The 23,477-nt window shown below is 46.4% G+C and overlaps 1 protein-coding gene across 1 annotated transcript in view; it reads right to left on the bottom strand.

The window, feature by feature from the left end:
• Positions 1-23,477, bottom strand: part of SHC2 (SHC adaptor protein 2) — a 76,164-nt gene that overhangs the window by 42,641 nt on the left and 10,046 nt on the right. Inside the window, exons 2-5 of the mRNA XM_058163280.1 lie at positions 14,937-15,007; positions 9,177-9,237; positions 7,776-7,895; positions 5,631-5,684 (exon numbers count right to left, since the gene is read on the bottom strand). Coding sequence (XP_058019263.1) covers positions 5,631-5,684; positions 7,776-7,895; positions 9,177-9,237; positions 14,937-15,007 — 306 coding nt within the window. The remainder of the gene's footprint in view (positions 1-5,630; positions 5,685-7,775; positions 7,896-9,176; positions 9,238-14,936; positions 15,008-23,477) is intronic.

The following is a 23,477-nucleotide window of genomic DNA, read 5'->3' as shown; positions in this document are numbered from 1 at the left end:
CACCTGAACAAGTGGCAAGCTTTTCTCTAGCCTGGAAACGGGCCTTTTGTTGTCTTCTGCGTGTGTGTGTATGCAGGTGTGTATCTGTGTGTCTGTCATACACACACACACACACAAATGTACATCCTTTCTTACCTTCGTGCCTCTGCCTGCATTTCATCCCCATCTAAGGGAAATTTTTTAGCAGAGCGTCTTTATAAAAACACCATACAGGTAAATCCTCGATTTACAACAGTTCATTCAGTGACCGTTCGGAGTTCCAACACCGCTGAAAAAAGTTACTTACGTTATGACCGTATTTCACACCAAGGACCATTGCAGCATCCCCATGGTCACGTGATCAAAATTTGGATGCTTGGCCACTGACTCGTATTTATGACGGTTGCATTGTCCGGGGGTCACATGATCCCCCTTTTGCGACCTTCTGCCAAGCAAAGTCATTGATTCACTTAACAACTATGGCAAGAAAGGTTGTAAAATGGGGCAAAACTCACTTAACAACTGTCCTGTTTAAGCAACTGAAATTTTGGGACCAATTACAGTCGTAAGCTGGCCTGGGACATTGAGCTTGTCGATCGAAAGGTGGTGTTGTGTCTGCGCCCCGCAAGCCGGGCCCCCTGCCAAAAAGTGACTTGGAAAGTGAGGGGGAAGGGCCATCAGGACTTACCTCGGGAGCACTGGCTCCCGTGGCTCAGCTCCAGGAGCCAGAGGCAGGCCAGGTGGAGGAGATAACGAGGCCTCCGTCCCCTGACTCTTTCCATCCCCCCAGGCCACACCTACAGACCCAGCTGATGGCAATCAGGCCTGGCTGGACCCTAGGTTTCGTAGGCAGGAGAGAAGGGAACAACAGAAGCAGGGGTGGGGCAGGCCTAGGAAGTGCTGAGTCATGGAGCCACACCCCACAGGATATAAAGGCAGCAAGAGCTGCTGTGCCTCTTCGTAGCAGGCAAATCAACTGATTAACTAAAACTGAAGTACTGTTTGTTCCTGGGTGACTCATCGGCATCAAGGGAGATAACAGAGTCACTTGGCAGACGCTCGCTAGTTTGCTGCCAGAGCTGACAGTGCCGGCTAATTAAGCCATCGCTCGGACGGAGGCGAGGGGGGACAGAACAGGTTGGCAGCTCAGCGGTTCGAATCCCTAGTGCTGCCGTGTAACGGGGTGAGCTCCCGTTACTTGTCCCAGCTTCTGCCAACCTAGCAGTTTCAAAAGCACGTAAAAATGCAAGTAGAAAAAATAGGGGCCACCTTTGGTGGGAAGGTAACAGCGTTCTGTGCGCCTTTGGCGTTGAGTCATGCCGGCCACGTGACCACGGAGACGTCTTCGGACAGCGCTGGCTCTTCGGCTTTGAAACGGAGATGAGCACCGCCCCCTAGAGTCGGCAACGACTAGCACGTATGTGCGAGGGGATCCTTTACCTTACATTATCATCATAAATATTATCATCACCATTATTATTTCGAAAGACGTTATTGTCATGTTCTGCAGCAGCAGAATTACGGGCAATCCTTGACTTATGACCACAATAGAGCCAGGGACTTGTTGCTTAGTGAATTACACCCCATTCTTTGCCATGGTCTTTAAGTGAGTCATGCGATCGCCAAGCAAAACCAGCTTCCCGGATTTGACTTTGCTTGTCGACAGCCAGCTGGGAAGTCACATATGGCAATCCAGTGATCCTGGATGCTGTATCTGTCTTAAACAAAGCACCGTTGTAACTTTGAACAATTGTTAAACTAATAGTTGTAAACCCAGGATTATCTGTAGTATCGTCTTCATTAATCAAGAGAGTGCCGATCTTTGATTTTAGACTAAGGCTGCTGTTTCTCAAAAGGTCTATGGATTGTGCCTCTGTTTAGCTGGAAAGCAATAGTTTTGTTGTTGCTGTTGAAAATATTGTTGTTGTTGAACCTATTTTCTTAGTTAAATAAGGTGAAGAGCCTCTTTACTATCAGGTTCAAGTGATCGAGTCGTCTCTTCTCTGTTTCATCCATTTATTTCCTTTCCCTTTCCATTTTTTCTTTCCTTCCCTTTCCTTCTCTTTTCTTCCTTTCCTTTCTCTCCCTTTCCATTTCTTCTTTCCTTCCCTTCCCTTCCCTTCTCTTTTTTTTCCTTTCCTTTCTTTTCCTTTCTCTCCTTTCCATTCTCTTCCTTTCCCTTCCCTTCCCTGTCCCTTTTTCTCTTTTCCTTCCCTTTCTCTCCTCACCCCTCCCTTTTGTCTATTTAATATATAATATAATAACAGAGCTGGAAGGGACCTTGGAGGTCTTCTAGTCCAACCCCCTGCCGAGGCAGGAAACCCTACACCATTTCAGACAAATGGCTATCCAACATTTTCTTAAAAACTTCCAGTGTTGGGGCATTCACAACTTCTGCAGGCAAGTTGTTCCACTGATTAATTGTTCTAACTGTCAGGAAATTTCTCCTTAGTTCTAAGTTGCTTCTTTCTTTGATCAGTTTCCACCCATTGCTTCTTGTTCTACCCTCAGGTGCTTTCTTTACTTTCTTCCCTTTCTCTTTCCCTTTCCCTTCTTCATCCATTTACTTCCTTTCCTCTCCTCTCGCCTTCTCTCCTCTTCCCTTTCATCTATTTACTTTCTTCCCTTTCTCTTTCCCTTTTCCCTTCCTTCCTTTTTTATCCATTTATTTCCTTTCCTTTCCCCTTCCCTTCCCCTTCCTTTTCTCCTTGCCTTCATTGTTGCCTTTTAGACATTATTTTAATCATCTTTTCTTGCAGCAGTGGAGTTTGGGGGGGGGGGAAATATCTTCCTTGCCCAGGTCATATTATCTGCTGTTTTGAAAATGTCAGCTTGTTAGATTCTGAGATAAATGACCTGAAGAAGGTGCCTCGCTCAGTAACACAGCGACAATGACTGCCATGTAGGCACCGCTTCTTCACACAATGCCTCATTCATCATCATTTAAGAACCTTTGCGGGATGGAGTCTGGGCAACTGAATGGAGCTGAGTGTTTACTGGCCGGATTTTATTTATTTATTTATTATTTGTATGTTTATATTTCTATACCGCCCTTCTCCCGAAGGACTCAGGGCGGTTTACAGCCATATTAAAACAATTTTTACAAACACTAAAATGATTTAAAATGAAAGGGGCCTCTGGTGGCTCAGACTGCTAAGACAGTCTGTTATTAACAGCAGCTGCTTGCAATGACTGCAGGTTCAAGCCCCACCAGGCCCAAGGTTGACTCAGCCTTCTATCCTTTATAAGGTAGGTAAAATTACGGGACCGCCTGCTGTTACCTCATGCCTCCCACCGACCCGTACGCTCACACAGAGAGGGACTTCTCAGGGTGCCGTCCGCCAAGCAATGTCGGCTGGCGGCCCCCAGGGGAAGAGCCTTCTCTGTGGGGGCTCCTACCCTCTGGAACGAGCTTCCCCCGGGCTTACGCCAAATACCTAACCTTCGGACCTTCCACCGCGAATTAAAAACACATTTATTTATTCGCGCGGGGCTGGCTTAAATTTTATTGGTTTTAAATTTTTATTAGTAATTTTTAGTGGGTTTTAGTTTTTATGTTCCAAAGTTTTAGGCCAATTATGTAATAAGTTTTTTAATTCGTATTTTAATTGTATATTACATTGTTTGTTTTACCTGGCTGTACACCGCCCTGAGTCCTTTGGGAGAAGGGCGGTATAAAAATTAAATAATAATAATAATAATAATAATAATAATAATAATAATAATAATAATAATAACAACAACAACAACAACAATAACAATAATAATAATAATAACAATAACAATAATAATAATAATAATAATAATAATAATAATAATAATAATAATAATAATAATAATAATAATAATAATAATAAAATGAGGACCCAGATTGTTGGGGGCAATAAGTTGACTTTGTATATAATATACAAATGGATGAAGACTATTGCTTAACATAGTGTAAGCTGCCCTTAACATAGGAGTAACAAATTTAATTTAACATAGTGTAAGCCGCCCTTCGGAGAAGGGCGGGATATAAATGCAAATTAAAAAAAATATATTTAAATTTAGGCTGATTCCTTAAAACCCATTTAAAATTCCCAATTAAAACTATCAGGCCAGTCCTGCACGATGAAACAGCCATGTTTTCAGCTCGCGTTGGAAAGTCCGGAGATGAGGGAGTTGGCGAATACCTGGTGGTAATTCGTTCCAGAGGGTTGGGGCCCCCACAGAGAAGGCCCTCCCCCTGGGGGTCACCAGCCAACATTGTCTAGCCGATGGCACCCCGAGGAGGCCCACTCTGTTGGAGCGCACTGGTCGCTGGGAGGCCATCGGTCACAGTAGGCGGTCCCATAAATAGCCAGGTCCCATGCCATGAAGTGCTTTAAAGGTGGTAACCAATACTTTGAATTGCACCCGGAAGATCACCGGAAGCCAGTGCAGCCTACGCAGGAGTAGTGTTATATGCCCTTCCTGTCACCAATGCAGAGTTTTGTTCAGCAGGTATATATTCTCACTGTGCCCAGAGAGAGAAATATCTGCCTCTACATAGGATCGAACTCACAGCCTCCTGATTGTGAGGCAAGAGCTCCACCTCTAGGCCACTGCACCACTCTCACACAATGCCTCATCATTACCGTGTGGAAATCACGGCCCTGAGACCAGGAATGGCCACCAATTGGGATGGTTTTTAAAGAGGACCAGACAACCAGTTGCATCCTGAAAAAGCACCTTTGGGACATCCTGCTGCAATACCTTAAATATGCATATGGACCAAGACAAATTCCTTGTGTGTCCAATCACACCTGGCCAATAAAATTCTATTCTAAAATTCTATTCTAAAAATTAAACAAAAACCACATCTGCCTATCCCACGTCCTTGGGAAAGATTCAATAGGTGGACAAAAATCCCAAATCCAGTCTGAACATTGGGCTGACTGTGCAGCCGACCTGTTGTGGTCCGCCAGCAGCCTGCGGAGCTGGAACGGAGTCAGACAGCAATGAGGCTGAGGAAGAGCATGGGGCAGTCCTGGAGGCTGGGGAAGGCCTGGATGAGGGCTCTGCGTCAGAGGCAGAGGTGGGGCAGGGCCATCGGGGAATGATGTGCGGCCTCCAGAGCCTCCAGAGGCTGACAGTAGTGAGGAAGAGGAACAGGAGGAGCCTGTTCCTAATGCACACATGAGAAGAGCTGCCAGAAGGCAAGAGCAGCTCAAGCAAAGAGGACGACTCGGAAGTAGGGCCAAGAGATGATTGGCCCCTCCCATAAAGCTTAAAAGACCAGCAATTGCATTTGGGCTCTTTGCCGGAAAACAACACTGATAGCTTTGTCTTGTTGCATTTGTTTCATATTGGTGTCTTCTGAACTTTTGCCAAGAAAGGCCTTTGGCAGTTTGCCTAATTGGACCAAGGTTGGTGATAGGACTGAGGAATTTGTGTTGGGAGGAATTTGCTTTAATTTAATTGGACTACACTGAGAATGAATTAATTCTCAGCTGTTCTAATAAAGTTTGTTTGTTTTTACACTGACTGAGTTTCCCACTATCTACTTGGGCCTGGGTCACCACACAACCATAATAACACATTAATAATAATTCTGCATTTCTTTCCAACGATTCTAAGTACCCGCACTCCTTCCCATGCACAGAACACATAACGTTCAACGCTCCCCTTACCGTGTCACCCCCCGAAGCGAAGGAGATAGATTGCATGTGGTGATTCGCGATGATCTACAATGGAAACAGACAGATAGAGATGGAAGGGAAGGTGTGATCAGCTTTGTGAGGAAGAAGGGGGGAAAGGCCAATAAAGAGGCTTGGGCATCGCTCAGCAATTGGCCGAATCCTATTGTTCAGCAACAGGAATCTGCAAATTTGGCAACTTGGAAGACTTGTGGACCAGTGGTGAAATCCTTTGAAGTCTGCTATCGGTTCTGTGAGTCTGTTTTTGAGTGCGTGCACCTGTGCAGTGCTAAAAAATGAACGTTTTGAAGCCTTCCGAGTCTGCAAAGGTAAGTAGAACAGCGGGGGCGGGGAATCAGCTGTGCCACGTGATTTAGATTAGCTAAAAAGCAGGAAATCTGATGAGTCTAGCTAATATAAATCATGCGTCACAGCTGATTGTCGCCCAGCTGATCGTCGGAAATACTGGCTCGCCGAACCGGTAGTATTTTTTACTACTGGTTCGCACGAACCGGTCCAAACCGATAGCATTTCACCTCTGTTGTGACCTCAACTCCCAGAATTCCCCAATCTTTAATTGGCTGGGATCACCCCTTGCGGCCAGTTGACTACCTATTTGCTATACAGGTAGTCCTTGATTTACGACCACAGTTGGAACCAGAAAATTCACTGTTAAGCAATGCAGTTATTAAACTGAAGTACCACATAACTGCATCTAACTCTGCAACCTTTTTTTTTTCAGCAGTCATTAAGCGAGACATCGTATGTCCACAACTTGCGTCCTTCCCTACCGATTTCCCCATTATTGGAAGCCTGCTAGGAAGGTCACAAATGGCGATCACGTGATCTCAGGACACCACAATCGTCATGAATGCGAGTTCATTGCCAAGCACTCAGCTCACAATCCGGTAACCATGGGGATGTTGCAACAGTTGTTATGTGCAAGGACCAACTGTAAGTCAATGCTGTCGTAACATCACACAGCTGCTAAATGAATGGTCGTAAGCCAAGGACTGCCTGTAAGTTGATTTTACAGCAAGGCAGTGCTTTCTGATTTTACCCATTCAAGAAAGGATCCCTAATTGGCTGGGATCACCCATATGGTCAATCCAAGAATCTCACTCTAAATTGGCAACTTATGCCTAGGTTTTTATGTTTCGGTGGATTCAAGCACCGAGTGTTGTGGCTCCGGCCCCCGAGCCGGCCCCTGAGCCTGCCCTCATGGAGGAGAGTGACTTGGAGAGTGAGGGAGAGTAGCCAGCAGGGCCTCCCTTGCCAGGATCCTCCTCGCTGGCACCACCCCAAGTTCCAGCTGCAGGCCAGGAGGAGGAGCTGACAAGGCCTCCCTCTCCCGGACCCGCCTCCTCCTCCTTGGCAATGCCCCAAGTCCCAGCTGCTGACGATCAATCCTGGATCGACCCAAGGCAGTGACGTAAAGATAAGCGTGCGCAACAGAGGAAAAGGTGTGGCAGGCTCAGAGAGTGCTGAGTCACGGAGCCATACCCCATAGGGGATAAAAGCGGGTGGAGCTGCCGTTGGGTTTCATGACGGACAAAAAACTACCCAGCGTGTGTTGCAGCTCGGTCAATCGGGAGTTAAAGGCCTTTTTTTCCTGTAACGGGACTGGGAAACAAGTGCTTTTATCTCTGTCCGAGATTAAGACTTCAGAACTTGGCAGGCCTCTGCACGGTCGCTGCCAAGCCTTGTGCTTCCTACAGAAGAATCAGGTCTGTGTCAATAAAAGGACTGTGAAACTTGCGTTTCTCCGTGACATGGAAGGGGGGACAGAACACCAAGGAAACCAGGAGATTCAGGCAGCTCAAATGAGTATAAAGATTTATTGCAAGCTTAAGCTCTCTACAAGAATCTGACCAACTAACAGTCAAGGGAAACGAGCGAGAGATAAGAAGGCATTCACAGTGGGCTGGATTTAGATTGGGTGCGCAGGGACTCGTGACTTATGATGCGTTTGACCCTTCCCTTGGGGCTCAGCCTACTCATCTCCTACTAACTCCTAATCTCAGCAAAATATGCTTTGAAGTGGAGGTTTTTTCAGATTCGCCTTCTTCCAACACATACCTGAGGGAGGAGTCAGATGGCAGATGGAACAACCCAAAGGGAGGAGGATGGAGGTCTCACCTGTCGGGTGGTGGGGATCATCAGGTTCAAACCATCGATGGAAATGTTGACGGCTATGCTAATGCCGGCAAATCGGAGATTGCTCTTGCCAAGGATTGAAAACAGGCTTTTGTTTGGCGCCTGGGAAAACAGAATTAGAGACCACCCAATCTATGAAAGCTCTTCAACCCTTTATCCACTCAGCAAAGTCAATGGGGCAGCTTAACGATTCACTTAAATCAAGGGTGTCAAACTCGATATCATTGAGGATCGTGTCAGCATTGTGGTTGTCCTTGGGGGGCCAGGGTGGGGGTGGGGGCTTGGCTGGGGTGGTCACAGCTGACTGGGCACGGCCAGCTCAATGTTGCTCATGTGGGAGGGTGCCTGTGGGGGCCAAGCGGGGTTGGGGAGGGAATCCAGGGGTCTCCGGCGGGTGGGGAAATGAGCAGGAGGCTATTCCCACAGGAGGAGGTGAGGTGAGGTGAGGTGAGGCACAGGATGGGGCAGCTGCTGCCAAAAGCCGTTGGCCATCACGCGCCTGCCGACCTTTGTACACAGGAGCTGATGGTTTCCGGCAGCAGCCGCAGCCTGCTGGCCCCTCAGCTAGTGCACTACGCAGCTCCAGAACCCTTTCCACTTGGCTGGCTGCCCAAGCAGCAGGTGCAACGGCGGCATCAGCAGCAGGCGGAGGGGGGTACGTGATGCAGACCGCTGGATGAGATGCCGTGCTTGTCAGATGGAAAGCCAGGAGTCCAGATTCGAGACCCGAGTGACTGGATGAGCTCCTGTCCTCATCCCAGCTCGCCGTTCAAAAGCACGAGAACGCGAGTAGATAAAGAGGTACCACTATGGTGGGAAGGTAATAGCACTCTGTGACCTCATGCTGGCAACATGACTGGGATTGGGCTGCTGAGGGTTCGCAGGGGTTCGGGAGAACCTCTAGCTAAGAACCCCCAAATCCCACTCCTGGCCGGCCCCGCCCACCCCACCCTTCCCAGGAGTCCCCACACAGCCCATTTTGGATGCAGGTAAGTGCAGGTCACATGCGGCAGCTCGAGGGTGAAAAACAGGCCTACCGGACGTTCTGGAAGGCCAGAAATAGGGCCATTTCCGGCTTCCAGAGTGCCTCCAGAACCTGGGGAGGCTGTTTTCGCCCTCCCGGAGGCTCAAGGAAAGTCTCCGGATCCCGGGGAGGGCAAAAAGGCTCCCCTGCTGTGGTGCAGGAGGCCGACTAGGTCACACCCACCATGGCCACGTCCACCCAGTAACCTCTTGCTAACATTTTGCTGGCTCAATGGCCTTGAAACGGAGATGAGCATCAGCCCTTACAGCTGGCAACGATTAGCGGAGTAAAATCCGCAAGGACTCATTTACTTTTTTACTACTCTCCACCGGGGGCTACAGCGACCCAAACAAACTCACCTTTTTCTTCCAGTTCCCTCTGACTCCCGGGACTGTCTCATACAGTCGGTTGATGGCTTCCCTGCAGCAAAGATAATTTCGGGATGGATATTAATTCCAGGGGAAAAAATAAATAAATCTCAGATGTGGCTTTAACTCGTTTAAGTCATCCAGCCGAAGCCCGTGTTCATTCACTCGCTGAATAGCCTATTTTGCAAATGACTCAAATTGTAAAATTGCTCCGAAAAGATCACACCCAACCACAAAAACATTATCCGATCTGAAAGCTAACCACGCTTTGGATATGCTACAAATAGATCTCCTATTATGTTCACTGCTCTAATTAACCACGTTATGTTGAATGGCGATGTCAGGAACTTCCACCTGCTTTTCTCAGGCAAAGATGCCGCTGCTGCCTGTCTATAATAATCCCTCGCTAAAAGGCTACATGACAAATTACAGGTAGTCCTCATCTTACAACCGTTCGTTTAGTGACCGTTCAAAGAAGGGGTGAAATCTACTTATCTTCCTTACCGGTTCGGAAGGGCACATGCCACACGCACGTGCAGGGGGTTAAAAAAAGGTGATGTTGTGACTCCAGCCCCCGAACCTGGCCCCATGCCCGAAAGTGACTCTGAGAGTGAGGGGGAAGGGCCGGTAAGGCTTACCTCGGGAGCACCAATTCCTTTGGCTCGGCTCCAGGAGCCAGAACCAGACCAGTCGGAGGACGTAATGAGGCCATCATCCCCTGATTCCTCCCTCCCCCAGGCTACGCCTTCAGACCCAGCTGATAATAATAATAATCAAGCTTGGCTTGACCTGCGCTTCAGAAGATTAGAGAGGCGGCGTCATCAAGAGGAAGGGTGGGGCAGGAGCCCCACCCCACAAGATATATAAGGAGCTTTGGGACTGCTCTCACTCCACGGGAAGCAAAGTTTAGCTGATCCGTTTCAAAAAGAGCTGAAAGTCTTGCTACGTGAGTCATTTGTTGGAACTTTGGCAGGCAGCTGCGATTTCTCTGCCAGGACTGATAAGAGCCATGAATTCACTGGCTGAAGACCAGCTCGTGAGTCTGAAGTGGGGAAGGAGACAGAACATCTTACTTTCTGATTAAAACCAGGAAGTAATGATGACTGGGCAGGAGGGAGGAGCCTCGCGCTGACATCGCTACCAGTTCTCTGAACTACCCGTCGCCATCGCTACCGGTTCGGCCAAATCAGTCTGAACCGGTAGCACTTCACCCCTGGTTCAAAGTTACAACGGCACCTGAAAAAAAACTGACTTATGACCAGTTTTTCACAGATACGATCTTTGCCACATCCTCATGATCATATGATTAAAATTCAGACACTTGGCAACCGACTCACATTTATGACGGTTGCAGTGTCCCAGGGTCGTATAAGCAATTTTTGTGAGCTTTTGACAAGCAAAACCAATGTGAAAGCTAGATTCACTTAACAACCAGGGTATTAAGTTATCATATTTTTCGAAGCCTTAGCTTTTGGGGAGGAAAATAAGAAAAAAGCTGATTGGCAGGTGGATTGGCCATTACCCGGAATACCCCCAATCAGCTGTTCCCAGAGGTGAATTTTAGCAACAGGTTCCTTAGTTGTGAGCTCTGTGCCTTGTGTTTTTTTTTTTGCTTTTTTTTTCTGCCTCTGAAACTTCTGAAACTGTTTCAGAAAAAACTTTTTTTCTGCCTCTGAAAGCCTCCAAAACAGCTTCAGAAAAAAAGCCTCTGAAGCTCTGTTTGGGGGCTTTTTTTCTAAAGCTCTGTTTGGGGGCTTTTTTTCTAAAGCTCTGTTTGGGGGCTTTTTTTCTAAAGCTCTGTTTGGGGGCTTTTTTCTGAAGCTCTGTTTGGGGGCTTTTTTACCGAAGCTCTGTTTGGGGGCTTTTTTTTTTTTTTTTTGGAAGCTCTGTTTGGGGCTTTTTTTCTAAAGGTCTGTTTGGGAGCTTCTTTTCTGAAGCTTCATGTCTGATGCTTTTTTCAGTCTCTGAAACCCCCGTTTGAGAAGCTTGGCGGGGCTACATTCGGAGTATAAGACACACCCAGATTTTCACCCTCTTTTTTGGGGGGGGAAAAAGGTGTGTCTTAGACTCCAAAAAATACGGTAATAACGGCAATGATTCATTTAACAACTGTGGCAGGAAAAGTTGTACAATGGGGCAAAACTCATTTATCAAATTCTTACCTTAACCACATAAATTTTGCGCTCCCTTGTGGTCGTAAGAAGTCGAAAGCTACTTGCGTCCTCCCATAAAAGAGATATCTTATGAAAAAGACATTGTTTTCTTAAGGGATCTAAGAAAGCTAATGATCAAAAGGAGGCTGTTTTTTTAAGGGACATAAGGAAGGAGGGTTTTTTGGTGGTCTTTGAGCTTGCTTGTTTTCTTGTAGACGTTTCATTACCCAACTAGGTAACATCATCAGTGCTCGTCCCGATGATGTTACCTAATTTGCGTAATGCAACTTCTGCAAGAAAACAAGCAAGCTCAGAGAGCACCAAGGACCCTCCATTTCAACCCTGAGCTACAAATATTCTCATTATTGGGAAATAAGGAAGCTAATTATGAAAAGCTGGCCGTCTTCTTAAGGGACATAAGGAAGCTGATTTTAGGGGCAAGTGTTCTGTCCTCCTTCGCCTCCGTCCGAATGATGGCTGAATTAGCCAGAACTATCAGCTCTGGCAGCAGAATAGTGAGCATCTGCCAAGTGTCTCTATTATCTCCCTCGACGCCAATGAGTCACCCAGGAACAAACTTCAGCTCTTAGTTAATCAGTTGATTTGCCTACTACGAAGAGACACAGCAGCTCTGGCTGGCTTTCTATCCTGTGAGGTGTGGCTCCATGACTCAGCACTTCCTAGGCCTGCCCCACCCCTGCTTCTGTTGTTCCCTCCTCTCCTGCCTACGAAACCTAGGGTCCAACCAAGCCTGATTGCCATCAGCTGGGTATGAAGGCATGGCCTGGGGGGGGGAAGAGTCAGGGGACGGAGGCCTCATTATCTCTTCTACCTGGCCTGCTTCTGGCTCCTGGAGCTAAGCCAAGGAAGCCGGTACTCCCGAGGTAAGTCCTGACGGCCCTTCCCCCTCACTTTCCAAGTCACTTTCTAGCAGGGGGCCTGGCTCCAAGTCACTTTCTGGCAGGAGGCCTGGCTCGGGGGGCGCAGACACAACAGCAAGCAATCTGCAGCCTTCTATGCCCCATTTTTCTTTCCCAGTACCCTTTTTGACTCTCCCAGAGTAAACTACGTCAAGGGGTCAAATTTTGAATCCACTGTGGGAAATATGGAACTTCAAATATTCAGGTGAAAGGAATACCTTCCTTAAATGTCTACGATACCTGGTTTACCCTTTGAAACTCTCCCACCTGCCCCCAATGCAGTGGTGGAATTCATTTTTTTTAAACTACCGGTTCTGTGGGTGTGGCTTGGTGGGCGTGGTCTGGCTCGGTGGGCGTGGCAGGGGAAGGATACTGCAAAATCCCCATTCCCTCCCCACTCCTGGGGGAAGGATATTTGCAAAACCTCCATTCCCACCCCACTCTGGGGCCAGCCAGAGGTGGTATTTGCCGGTTCTCCGAACGACTGAAAATTTCTGCTACCGGTTCTCCAGAACCTGCTGAATTTCACCCCTGCGCCAATGGCTCCATATGGGTATTTCCTCACCTATGAAGCCATTATTTCATCGGTCACATCCCCAACAACCCTTAAGAAAAAAAGAAAAGGTTCCCCTTATTCAAGGCTGTCAAACTGGCGGCCCATGGGCCAGGTGTGTCAAATGCAGGCTGCACACACACACACACCCAGCTATGCGAAGGGGAAAATCATCGCAAAACCATCCCATGACGACAACATGATGCGGCGAGTTTGACACCTGTGTGAGCTATAATCAAATTTTGGGCACCTGGATAGGAAGATTTCTGCAGGTGAGGCAGGAGAGGCTCACCTGTGACTCCAGAAACTGACAGCAGCTCTCCTCGTTCTCTGTCAAAACAAACTTTCCCACAATTTGCTGGCTCTTGTGATAGCATTAGCATGTAGACTTATATACTGCTTTACAGTGCTTTACAGCCGGGTCTGCGCCCTCCGAGCCGGGGGCCCTGCCAGAAAGTGACTCGGAAAGTGAGGGGGAAGGGCCATCAGGACTTACCTCTGGAGCACCGGCTTCCCTGGCTCAGCTCCAGGAGCCAGAGGCAAGCCAGGTGGAGGAGATAACGAGGCCTCTGTCCCCTGACTCTTCCTCCACTTCAGGCCACGCCTCCAGACCTGGCTGATGGCAATCAGGCCTGGCTGGACCCTAGGTTTCGTAGGCAGGAGAGGCGGGAACAACAGAAGCAAGGATGGGGCAGGCCTAGGAAGTGCTGAGTCACGGAGCCACACCCCACAGGATATAAAAGCAGCAAGAGCTGCTATACCTCTTTGTGGCAAGCAAATCAACTGCTTTTTTTTTTACTTGAAAAAGTTTTAACAAACAAAAACATTTTTCCTTTTCCCCTCCCCACAAGACCCCTTCCCCTCCCTTCTCCCCGGCTTCCCGGGTCAATCACAAGGTATTGTTATACATAAACCAAACATAGAGTAAAATTTTCCCTTCTAATCCAATTAACCTCATCCAAATCTTTTCATTTCCCAACCCCGCCATCACATAAAATAATACTTCCTAATTATTCAAAGGCAATCTGATATTTCTGAATCTGATATCTGTTTTGTAAATAATCAATCCATTTTTTCCATTCAATTAAATATCTTTCCTGCGTATTGTCTTTCAAAAAAGCTAAGCAAATCAACTGCTTAACTAGAGCTGAAGTATTGTTTGTTCCTGGGTGACTCATCGGCATCAAACGAGATAACAGAGTCACTTGGCAGACGCTCGCTAGTTTGCTGCCAGAAGCTGATAGTTGCCGGCTAATTAAGTCATCGCTCGATCTGAGGCGAGGGGCCCAGAACAAGTCCTCTCTAAGCAGTTTACAAAATCAGCCTACGACCCCCAACAATCGGGGTCCTCATTTTACTGACCACCTTGAGCCAGGGAGACTCTGGCAGCTTGGCAGTCAGCAGAAGTAGCCTACAGCAGGGGTCTCCAACCTTGGCAGCTTTAAGCCTGGAGGACTTCAGCTCTGAAGAAGCTCCTTGGATGAGAAGCGAAACGTCTTCAAAGAAAAAAAAAAACAGGAAGTCCAGTTGCCACTTGAAAAAAAGCACCTTTGGGACTAATCTGGTAACGCAGCGGTTCTCAACCTGTGGGTCGCGACCCCGTTGGGGGTCGAATGACGATTTGCCAGGGGTCGCCTAAGACCATCAGAAATATGGGAAGTATACTTGCGAGTCGACGAATCGCGCTCCAATGGTTGACTCCACAAGCCAGCTGCAGGCTCTTCAAATCGCTAGCCGAATTTGGCTTCAGGCGCGATGAATTAAAAAAGAGAGAAATCTTTGCTCTGATGTCTCCCTCTCAAGCCAGCTGCAATCGCTCCCAATCGCTAGCCTTCAGGCGCCATAAACTTAATAGGGGAGGAGTCTCCGCTTTAATGCCTCCGTCCTCAAGGCAATCGCAAGCAGTTCAGATTGCTAGCCAATACAGCTTCAGGCGCAATCAATTCAAAACGAAAATAATTTTACGGTTGGGGTCGCCACATCGTGGGGAATTGTATTAAAGGGGTCGCAGCACTATAAAGGTTGAGAACCACTGTACTAGATGAAACATCTGCCGGAAGAGAGCAAGATCAGAGAAGACTAAGAACCCAGAGGAGAAAGAAGTAGATAGAAAATGGGTACCTACTTGGTGACTTGTGTCCGGGTGTTAAAATCCAAAGATCTCATTGATCGCAGGATCTCAATACAACCCATATACTGGGGGAAAGAAAGAACAAAAGACAAAATAAATCCACAAGCATTAATTTTGTTGGAACAGCTAATCGGCTCCCAAGTTTCTCCACATACCTTGTCACAGAGGTACATGTACCCAGTGGTGGACTGCGACTGGTTTAACACCAGTTCTGTGTGTGTGCGCTTCATGCCTAACACGCCCTTTGAACATGCAGGCGCCTAACACGCTTGCGTGTAGCGTTCAAAATAGAGCAATTCTGAAGCTCAGCTGCTTACCTTCTAAGGCAGCCCCAGTAAGTAGAATAGTGGAGGTGCAGAAATCAACTGTGCTGCGCACGAATCAGCTGAGCCAGAAAGAAGGAAATAGAGGGCAGGATAGGGCGAGGGCAGGTGGGCGGAGTCAGCTGATTGTCGGCACTACCGGTTCGCCCGAACCGGTCTGAACCAGTAGCAAACCACTGCATGTATCTCCATTTTTTTATATATATATTTTTTTTATTTGCATTTATATCCCGCCCTTCTCCGAAAACTCAGGGCGGCTTACACTATGTTAAGCAATAGTCTTCATCCATTTGTATATTATATACAAAGTCAACTTATTGCCCCCAACAATCTGGGTCCTCATTTTACCTACCTTATAAAGGATGGAAGGCTGAGTCAACCTTGGGCCTGGTGGGACTTGAACTTGCAGTAATTGCAAGCAGCTGTGTTAATAACAGTCTGTTGAGCCACCAGAGGCCATGACCCTTTGAGAGCTTTTATGCAACAAAATTTCATTTTAACGTATGCTGATCAGTGTACATTCAAAGTGACAATAAAGTTAATCTAAATCTGAGTACCTCCGGTGATCTTTGGAGGGTGATCTGCTTAAAAAAAAATCTCCTTTCTGAACTTCCCTAGGAAGCAACTTCTCCTAGGTTGTAGCCTTCGGGGGGTGTGGGGTGTTGTGTTGTTGTTGTTGTTGCTTGCAGTTGTAATTCCCACTAATTCAAGCTTCAGCAGCGCTGGCTAGCGAATTTTAAGATTTACAATCTCAACCCAATTGGAGACGGTTGTTATGAACAATCCTAATAATTCATCACTTCTAGTGTTTTCATTCATTCGTTCACTCATTCACTTTCTATAGCCGCCTATCTCAACCAATGACTCTGGGCAGCTTATAATTCATTTTGAGATATAGAGATCCATTCTAGGGAATAGTCTCAAACTGGGACATTATTTATTTAGAACTGCAGAAAAACTAATTGCTACCAACCTGCCTTCCATTGAGGACCTGTATACTGCACGAATCAAGAAGAAGGCCATGAAAATATTTACAGACCCCTCGCATCCTGGACATAAACTGTTTCAACTCCTACCCTCAAAACGACGCTATAGAGCACTGCACACCAGAACAACTAGACACAAGAACAGTTTTTTCCCGAAGGCCATCACTCTGCTAAACAAATAATTCCCTCAACACTGTCAGACTATTTACTGAATCTGCACTACTATTAATCGTTTCATAGTTCCCATCACCAATCTCTTTCCACTTATGACTGTATGACTATAACTTGTTGCTGGCAATCCTTATGATTTATATTGATATATTGACCATCAATTGTGTTGTAAATGTTGTACCTTGATGAACGTATCTTTTCTTTTATGTACACTGAGAGCATATGCACCAAGACAAATTCCTTGTGTGTCCAATCACACTTGGCCAATAAAAATTCTATTTCTATTCTATTCTATTCTATTCTATTCTATTCTATTCTATTCTATTTATTTATTTATTTATTTATTTATTTATTTATTTATTTATTTATTTATTTATTTATTTATTTATTTATTTATTTATTTATTGGCTTTATTATTTTTATAAACAACTCAAGGTGGAAGATACACACAATACTCCTTCCTTACTCCTATTTGGACTTTATTGATTTATTGATTCATTCATTCATTCATTCATTTGCTTTGTTATTTTTATAAACAACTCCAAGTGGAACATACACAAAATGCTCCTTCCTTACTCCTATTTGGACTTTCTTTCTTTCTTTCTTTCTTTCTTTCTTTCTTTCTTTCTTTCTTTCTTTCTTTCTTTCTTTCTTTCTTTCTTTCTTTCTTTCTTTCTTTCTTTCTTTGCTTTATTATTTTTATAAACAACTCAAGGTGGAACATACACACAATATTCTTTCCTTCCTCCTATTTCCCCACAACAAGAATCTTGTGAAGTGAGTTGGGCTAAGAGAGAGGGACTAATAGCCCAAAGTCACCCAGCTGGCTTTCATGCCCAAGGAAGGACCAGAACTCTCTGTCACCTGATGATTGACTCAAAGTCATCCTGCCAGCTTTCATGGCCAAAGAAGGACTTGAACTCAGTCACCTGGTTCCTAGCCTTGTGCCTTAACCACTAGACCAGGGGTAAAGGTAAAGGTAAAGGTTCCCCTCGCACATACGTGCTAGTCGTTGCTGACTCTAGGGGGCGGTGCTCATCTCCGTTTCAAAGCCGAAGAGCCAGCGCTGTCCGAAGACGTCTTCGTGGTCATGTGGCCGGCATGACTCAATGCCAAAGGCACACGGAACGCTGTTCCGTTCCCACCAAAGGTGGTCCCTATTTTTTCTACTTGCATTTTTACATGCTTTCGAAACTGCTAGGTTGGCAGAAGCTGGGACAAGTAACGGGAGCTCACCCCGTTACACGGCAACACTAGGGATTCGAACCGCCAAGCTGCCGACCTTTCGATCGACAAGCTCAACGTCCTAGCCCCTGCGTCCCTGGAGACCAGGAGTAGTCAACTTTTTTATACCTACCGCCCACTTTTGTATCTCTGTTAGTAGTAAAATTTTCTAACTGCCCACCGGCTCCACAGTAATGCGCCATGTATCGTCGTCTGCACATGCCTCTCGTGCATCGTGGATTGGGTTTGGGGGGGAGGGCGCCGGCTACCAGCTCTGCTTGTCTGTTACAGCTGGGTGGTGTGGAGGGAGATGCACGAGCTATTCTGGGACGAGGCTCTTTTGTTTGCGGTCGCACTATAGCACCATTTAGTTTCACTCACGTAACGTGAACTAAACTTATGTGCGGGCGATACAAATAATATATTTTCAGAAATTTAAATTGTCACCGGGAATTTTATGAAAACCTAATGAAAATGTTTTTAAATAATGCTATGAATTTTTAAAAAAAAGTCAATTAAATAAAAAAAAGGAAAGTGCTTCAGTTATCAGACAAAACCCCTATTGCCCACCATGAAAGCTGGAACACCCACTAGTGGGCAGTAGGGACCAAGTTGACTACCACTGCACTAGACCAAACTGGCTCTCTATCCTGTAGTATATAGTAGAGGTAATCCTCAATTTATGACCACAATTGAGCACAACATTTAAATTGCTAAGTAACACCTCAACTGTCATAAATGTGACTCAGTGAGTCAATCAGACCAGTATTATTATGCACTTACCTTCGCTACTGGTTCGCAAATGTGAGTGTGCACATGCGTGCGCTCGCTTCACTTGTGCGCGCCACCTCTGCACATGCGTAGAGCCTTCTGTGCATATGCAGAATGTTCGTGATGATGTCCGGGCACCATCCCACTACCGGTCTGCCCGAACCAGGTAGAACCGGTAGAATCAGTAGAATTCTACCAGTTCTACCCGGTTCGGGCAAACCGGTAGAATCCCACCACTGATTCAGACACATCTGAATGTAAATCACATGACCATGGGGATGCTGCTACGGCCATAACTCTGAAAAACAGTCATAAGTCACTTTTTTCAGTGCTGTTGTAACTTTGAATGGTCTCTAAGCAAACTGTTGTAAAGTTGAGGACTACCTGTAGTTTCAATAGCTTCAACATCTAAAACAACTTTTCCAAAATGATACCTCCAGATAAAGAACTTCCAGCATTCCTACCTGCACTATTTTTGCTGGGTTTCAAAAAAAAATCTGGCACGTACAAGATTGGGAAAAATAGCTTTAGCCTTCAAGAATCTAATTTAGTGTTTCTCAACCTTGACAACTTTAAGACAACTCTAGTCTAGTTGTCTAGTTAGTGTTCTGTCCCCACTTTCCCTCCGTCCGAGTGATGGCTTAATTAGCCGGCACTATCAGCTCTGGCAGCAGAATAGCGAGTGTCTGCCAAGTGTCTCTGTTATCTCCCTCGACGCTGATGAGTCACCCAGGAACAAACTTCAGCTCTTAGTTAATCAGTTGATTTGCCTGCTACGAAGAGGCACAGCAGTTCTTGCTGCCTTTTATACCCTGTGGGGTGTGGCTCCGTGACTCAGCACTTCCTAGGCCTGCCCCACCCCTGCTTCTGTTATTCCCGCCTCTCCTGCCTACGAAACCTAGGGTCCAACCAAGCCTGACTGCCATCAGCTGAGTCTGAAGGCGTGGCCTGGGGGGGGAAGAGTCAGGGGACGGAGGCCTCGTTATCTCTTCCACCTGGCCTGCCTCTGTCTCCTGACAGCCCTTCCCCCTCACTTTCCAAGTCACTTTCTGGCAGGAGGCCTGGCTCGGGGGGCGCAGGCACAACAGTTAGATTGTGTGGTCTTCAACTCCCAGCATGTTGGCTAGGGAATTCTGGGAGTCCATCAATCTTATGATGGCCAAGGTTGAGAAACACTAACCTAGCTCAGTTCTGTTGCATAGCCCATGGGTGCACTCTAGGATGAAATCCTGGTTTAATGGTGGTCAGCAGATCTTGCCAACCAATGAAGATTAAAAAATAAAAACCCATTTTTTTTCAACTGTCGATCTGCACCATTTGTCATGATGAGTAAATCTAGCCTGAGTCTGTCTCCTTCCCCACTTCAGACCCACGAGCTGGCCTTCAGCCAGTGGATTCACAGCTCTTATCAGTCCTGGCAGAGAAATCGCAGCTGCCTGCCAAAGTTCAAACAAATGACTCATGTAGCAAGACTTTCAGCTCTTTTTGAATCAGCTAAACTTTGCTTCCCGTGGAGTGAAAGCAGTCCCAAAGCTCCTTATATATCCTGTGGGGTGGAGCTCCTGCCCCACCCTTCCTTTTGATGACGCCGTGTCGTGTCCCACTCCTCCGCTGACACAACACGCCGCCTCTCTAATCTTCTGAAGCACGGGTCAAGCCAAGCTTGATTATTATTACCAGCTGGGTCTGAAGGCGTAGCCTGGGGAAGGGAGGAATGAGGGGATGATGGCCTCATTACGTCCTCCAACTGGTCTGGTTCTGGCTCCTGGAGCCGGGCCAAAGGAACCGGTGCTCCCGAGGTAAGCCTTACCGGCCCTTCTCCCTCACTCTCGGAGTCACTTTCGGGCATGGGGCCAGGTTCGGGGGCTGGAGTCACAACACTGAGCTTCAAGCTGGTCTAACATTTTTGCTGTTAAGGTTTAATCCCCGACCTCCTCAATCGAATTTCAGAGCTACATAGCACCTCAGTGTGATTGCTGGGAATTAACAAGGGAGGTTGTGTCCTCCCTTCACAATTCAGCAGCTGTCGCACACGGAAGCTTTAAAACTGTTTTGCAATTCAGGGCAAACAAAACGAAAACGTTACAAAACATCAGCTTTTGTATTCCCAGGGCTGCGATTGGCTTTATTTTGTATTCCTGGTGTTTTTTTTACAGTATTTATTTATCTGTTCTGTTATTTATTTATTTATTTATTTATTCGCATTTTTATACCGCCCTATCTCCCAAGGGACTCAGGGCGGTTTACAGCTTGATAAAAAACATACATATAAATACAGAATAAAACATCAATTAAAAAACTTATTAAATAAGCCGAATATTTAAAATAGCAATAAAAGTAATAAAACCCCAATTAAAACCAAATTCAAAATTTAAAATTCTAGTCCAGTCCTGCGCAAATAAATAGATGTGTCTTAAGCTCGTGGCGAAAGGTTCGAAGGTCAGGAAGTTGACGAAGTCCTGGGGGAAGTTCGTTCCAGAGGGTGGGAGCCCCCACAGAAAAGGCCCTTCCCCTGGGTATCACCAGTCGGCACTGCCTGGCCGACGGCACCCTGAGGAGTCCCTCCCTGTGAGAGCGCACGGGTCGGTGAGAGGCAATCGGTGGCAGCAGACGGTCCCGTAAGTAACCCGGCCCTATGCCATGGAGCGCTTTGAAGATAGTTACCAAAACCTTGAAGCGCACCCGGAAGGCCACAGGTAGCCAGTGTAGTCTGCGCAGGATAGGTGTCACATGGGAGCCACGAGGGGCTCCCTCTATCACCCACACTCACCCACACTCTATCAATAGTTCTGCTTGATCCCAGTCAAATGAGCAATGTAAATCGGCGTCAACATCAACAGGAAAATGTTAAGATGTCCTCGAAAAGCAGGAAAACATCATAACAAATGATAAACAAAAACAATAGACAACTTTGGAGCTTAGACCCACCATTGTAAAATATTCATTGAAACCGGGGGAAAGCTTGAAAGATTTAGATTTAGATTTAAAAAGATTCTTAGAAGACACAAAGAAGGAGCAAACCGAGAAAATTCCATAAAGTACTTGTTGTTGGTTGAAAAGATCCTTCCCCAAGCCTCATTTTGGGGGGTTTTCCCGCCTGGAAAAAAACCAGGTGAGTTTTTGTGCATAAGAGCACAAGCGTGCCTACTGTTCCTGTCCTATTGTTTCTTTTCGTTATATCCAATTAATATAGTTATTACATACTCATGCTTATATATATGCTTATATATTGTATAGTTATTTCATGCTTATGTTTACATATACTGTGTGACAAAATAAATAAAATAAAAAAATAAAATAAAAAAGCCCCTCAAAACATTTGAGGGGATGATTGGAATATATAGCAGAAGACCTGCTGTTTTCAGATAGTCCTCGGCGTACAATCGTCGCTTAGCATCATTCAAACCTACAATGACAACCAGCAATTTATTTACTATAGTTGCAACATTCTGGACCCCATCCCCACCTAAGGCTACTTACGACCTAGTTTTGACGTTCCAACGATGTGTCTACATTTTGGGCTCTCGGCAATCAGTCTGCCTTCATGCCTAATATGGGACTAGAACTCACCGTCTCCTGGTGATGGGCCCAAAGTCAGCCGGCCAGCTTTCATGCCTAATATGGGACTAGAACTCACCGTCTCCTGGTGATGGGCCCAAAGTCAGCCGGCCAGCTTTCATGCCTAATATGGGACTAGAACTCACCGTCTCCTGGTGATGGGCCCAAAGCCACCCGGCCAGCTTTCATGCCTAATATGGGACTAGAACTCACCGTCTCCTGGTGATGGGCCCAAAGTCACCCGGCCAGCTTTCATGCCTAATATGGGACTAGAACTCACCGTCTCCTGGTGATGGGCCCAAAGTCACCCAGCCAGCTTTCATGCCTAATATGGGACTAGAACTCACCGTCTCCTGGTGATGGGCCCAAAGCCACCCAGCCAGCTTTCATGCCTAATATGGGACTAGAACTCACCGTCTCCTGGTGATGGGCCCAAAGCCACCCAGCCAGCTTTCATGCCTAATATGGGACTAGAACTCACCGTCTCCTGATGATGGGCCCAAAGTCAGCCAGCCAGCTTTCATGCCTAATATGGGACTAGAACTCACCGTCTCCTGGTGATGGGCCCAAAGCCACCCAGCCAGCTTTCATGCCTAATATGGGACTAGAACTCACCGTCTCCTGGTGATGGGCCCAAAGTCACCCAGCCAGCTTTCATGCCTAATATGGGACTAGAACTCACCGTCTCCTGGTGATGGGCCCAAAGTCACCCAGCCAGCTTTCATGCCTAATATGGGACTAGAACTCATCATCTCCTGGTGATTGGCCCAAAGTCACCCAGCCATCTTTCATGTCTAAAGTGGGACTAGAACTCACAATCTCCTGGAGACTAGCCCAAAGTCACCCAGCCAGCTTTCATGCCTAATATGGGACTAGAATTCTTCATCTCCTGCTTTTTAGTCTGGTGCCTTAACCATTAGGCCAAACTATTTCTCAATAAATGAAACTTTGCCGATTCCGAAATATGTATGTATGTGTATATGAATATGAATACGAATATGTATATGCACATACACACTCGCAAATACTGATATTTTCCCCACACGATAACTTCAAAAAGTATGTACCTTTTTTTTTCCCAATGCAATTCATTTTTTCCAAAGTTTTCGAGATGATTTTAGTGCCAAGGTCTTATGTTGAACTTTTCAAGAAGGAACTGAAGCCCTGCCAATCTGCATTCAATGCCCTCTATTGTTTTGCACCTAATGGCTTTACAGTAATTTGCAAATCGTTTTTATACAGAAGCAAAGTCCCAACTCTATTAAACCAGAACTGCAATGAAACCCCTTTTGCGCATTTTGATTCTTAAGTGATCTCATCTTGCCACTGTTCATAAGAGAAGAATGAAATGTTTCACATCTTACGTTTTTATTTTCTGTGCCTACAGATCAGGCATCTGCAAACCTGGGCACTTTCAAACTTGCGAACTTCAGCTCCCAGAATTCCTCAGCCAGCAAAGAGTGGCTAGGGAATTCTGGGAATTGAAGTCCACAAGTCTTAAA

The sequence above is a fragment of the Ahaetulla prasina genome, chromosome 1 (assembly GCF_028640845.1).
Source record: "Ahaetulla prasina isolate Xishuangbanna chromosome 1, ASM2864084v1, whole genome shotgun sequence".
In the NCBI taxonomy this organism is placed as follows: domain Eukaryota; kingdom Metazoa; phylum Chordata; class Lepidosauria; order Squamata; family Colubridae; genus Ahaetulla; species Ahaetulla prasina.
The sequence above is the reverse complement of the archived record's forward strand: the minus strand, read 5'-3'. Positions and strand labels throughout refer to the sequence as shown.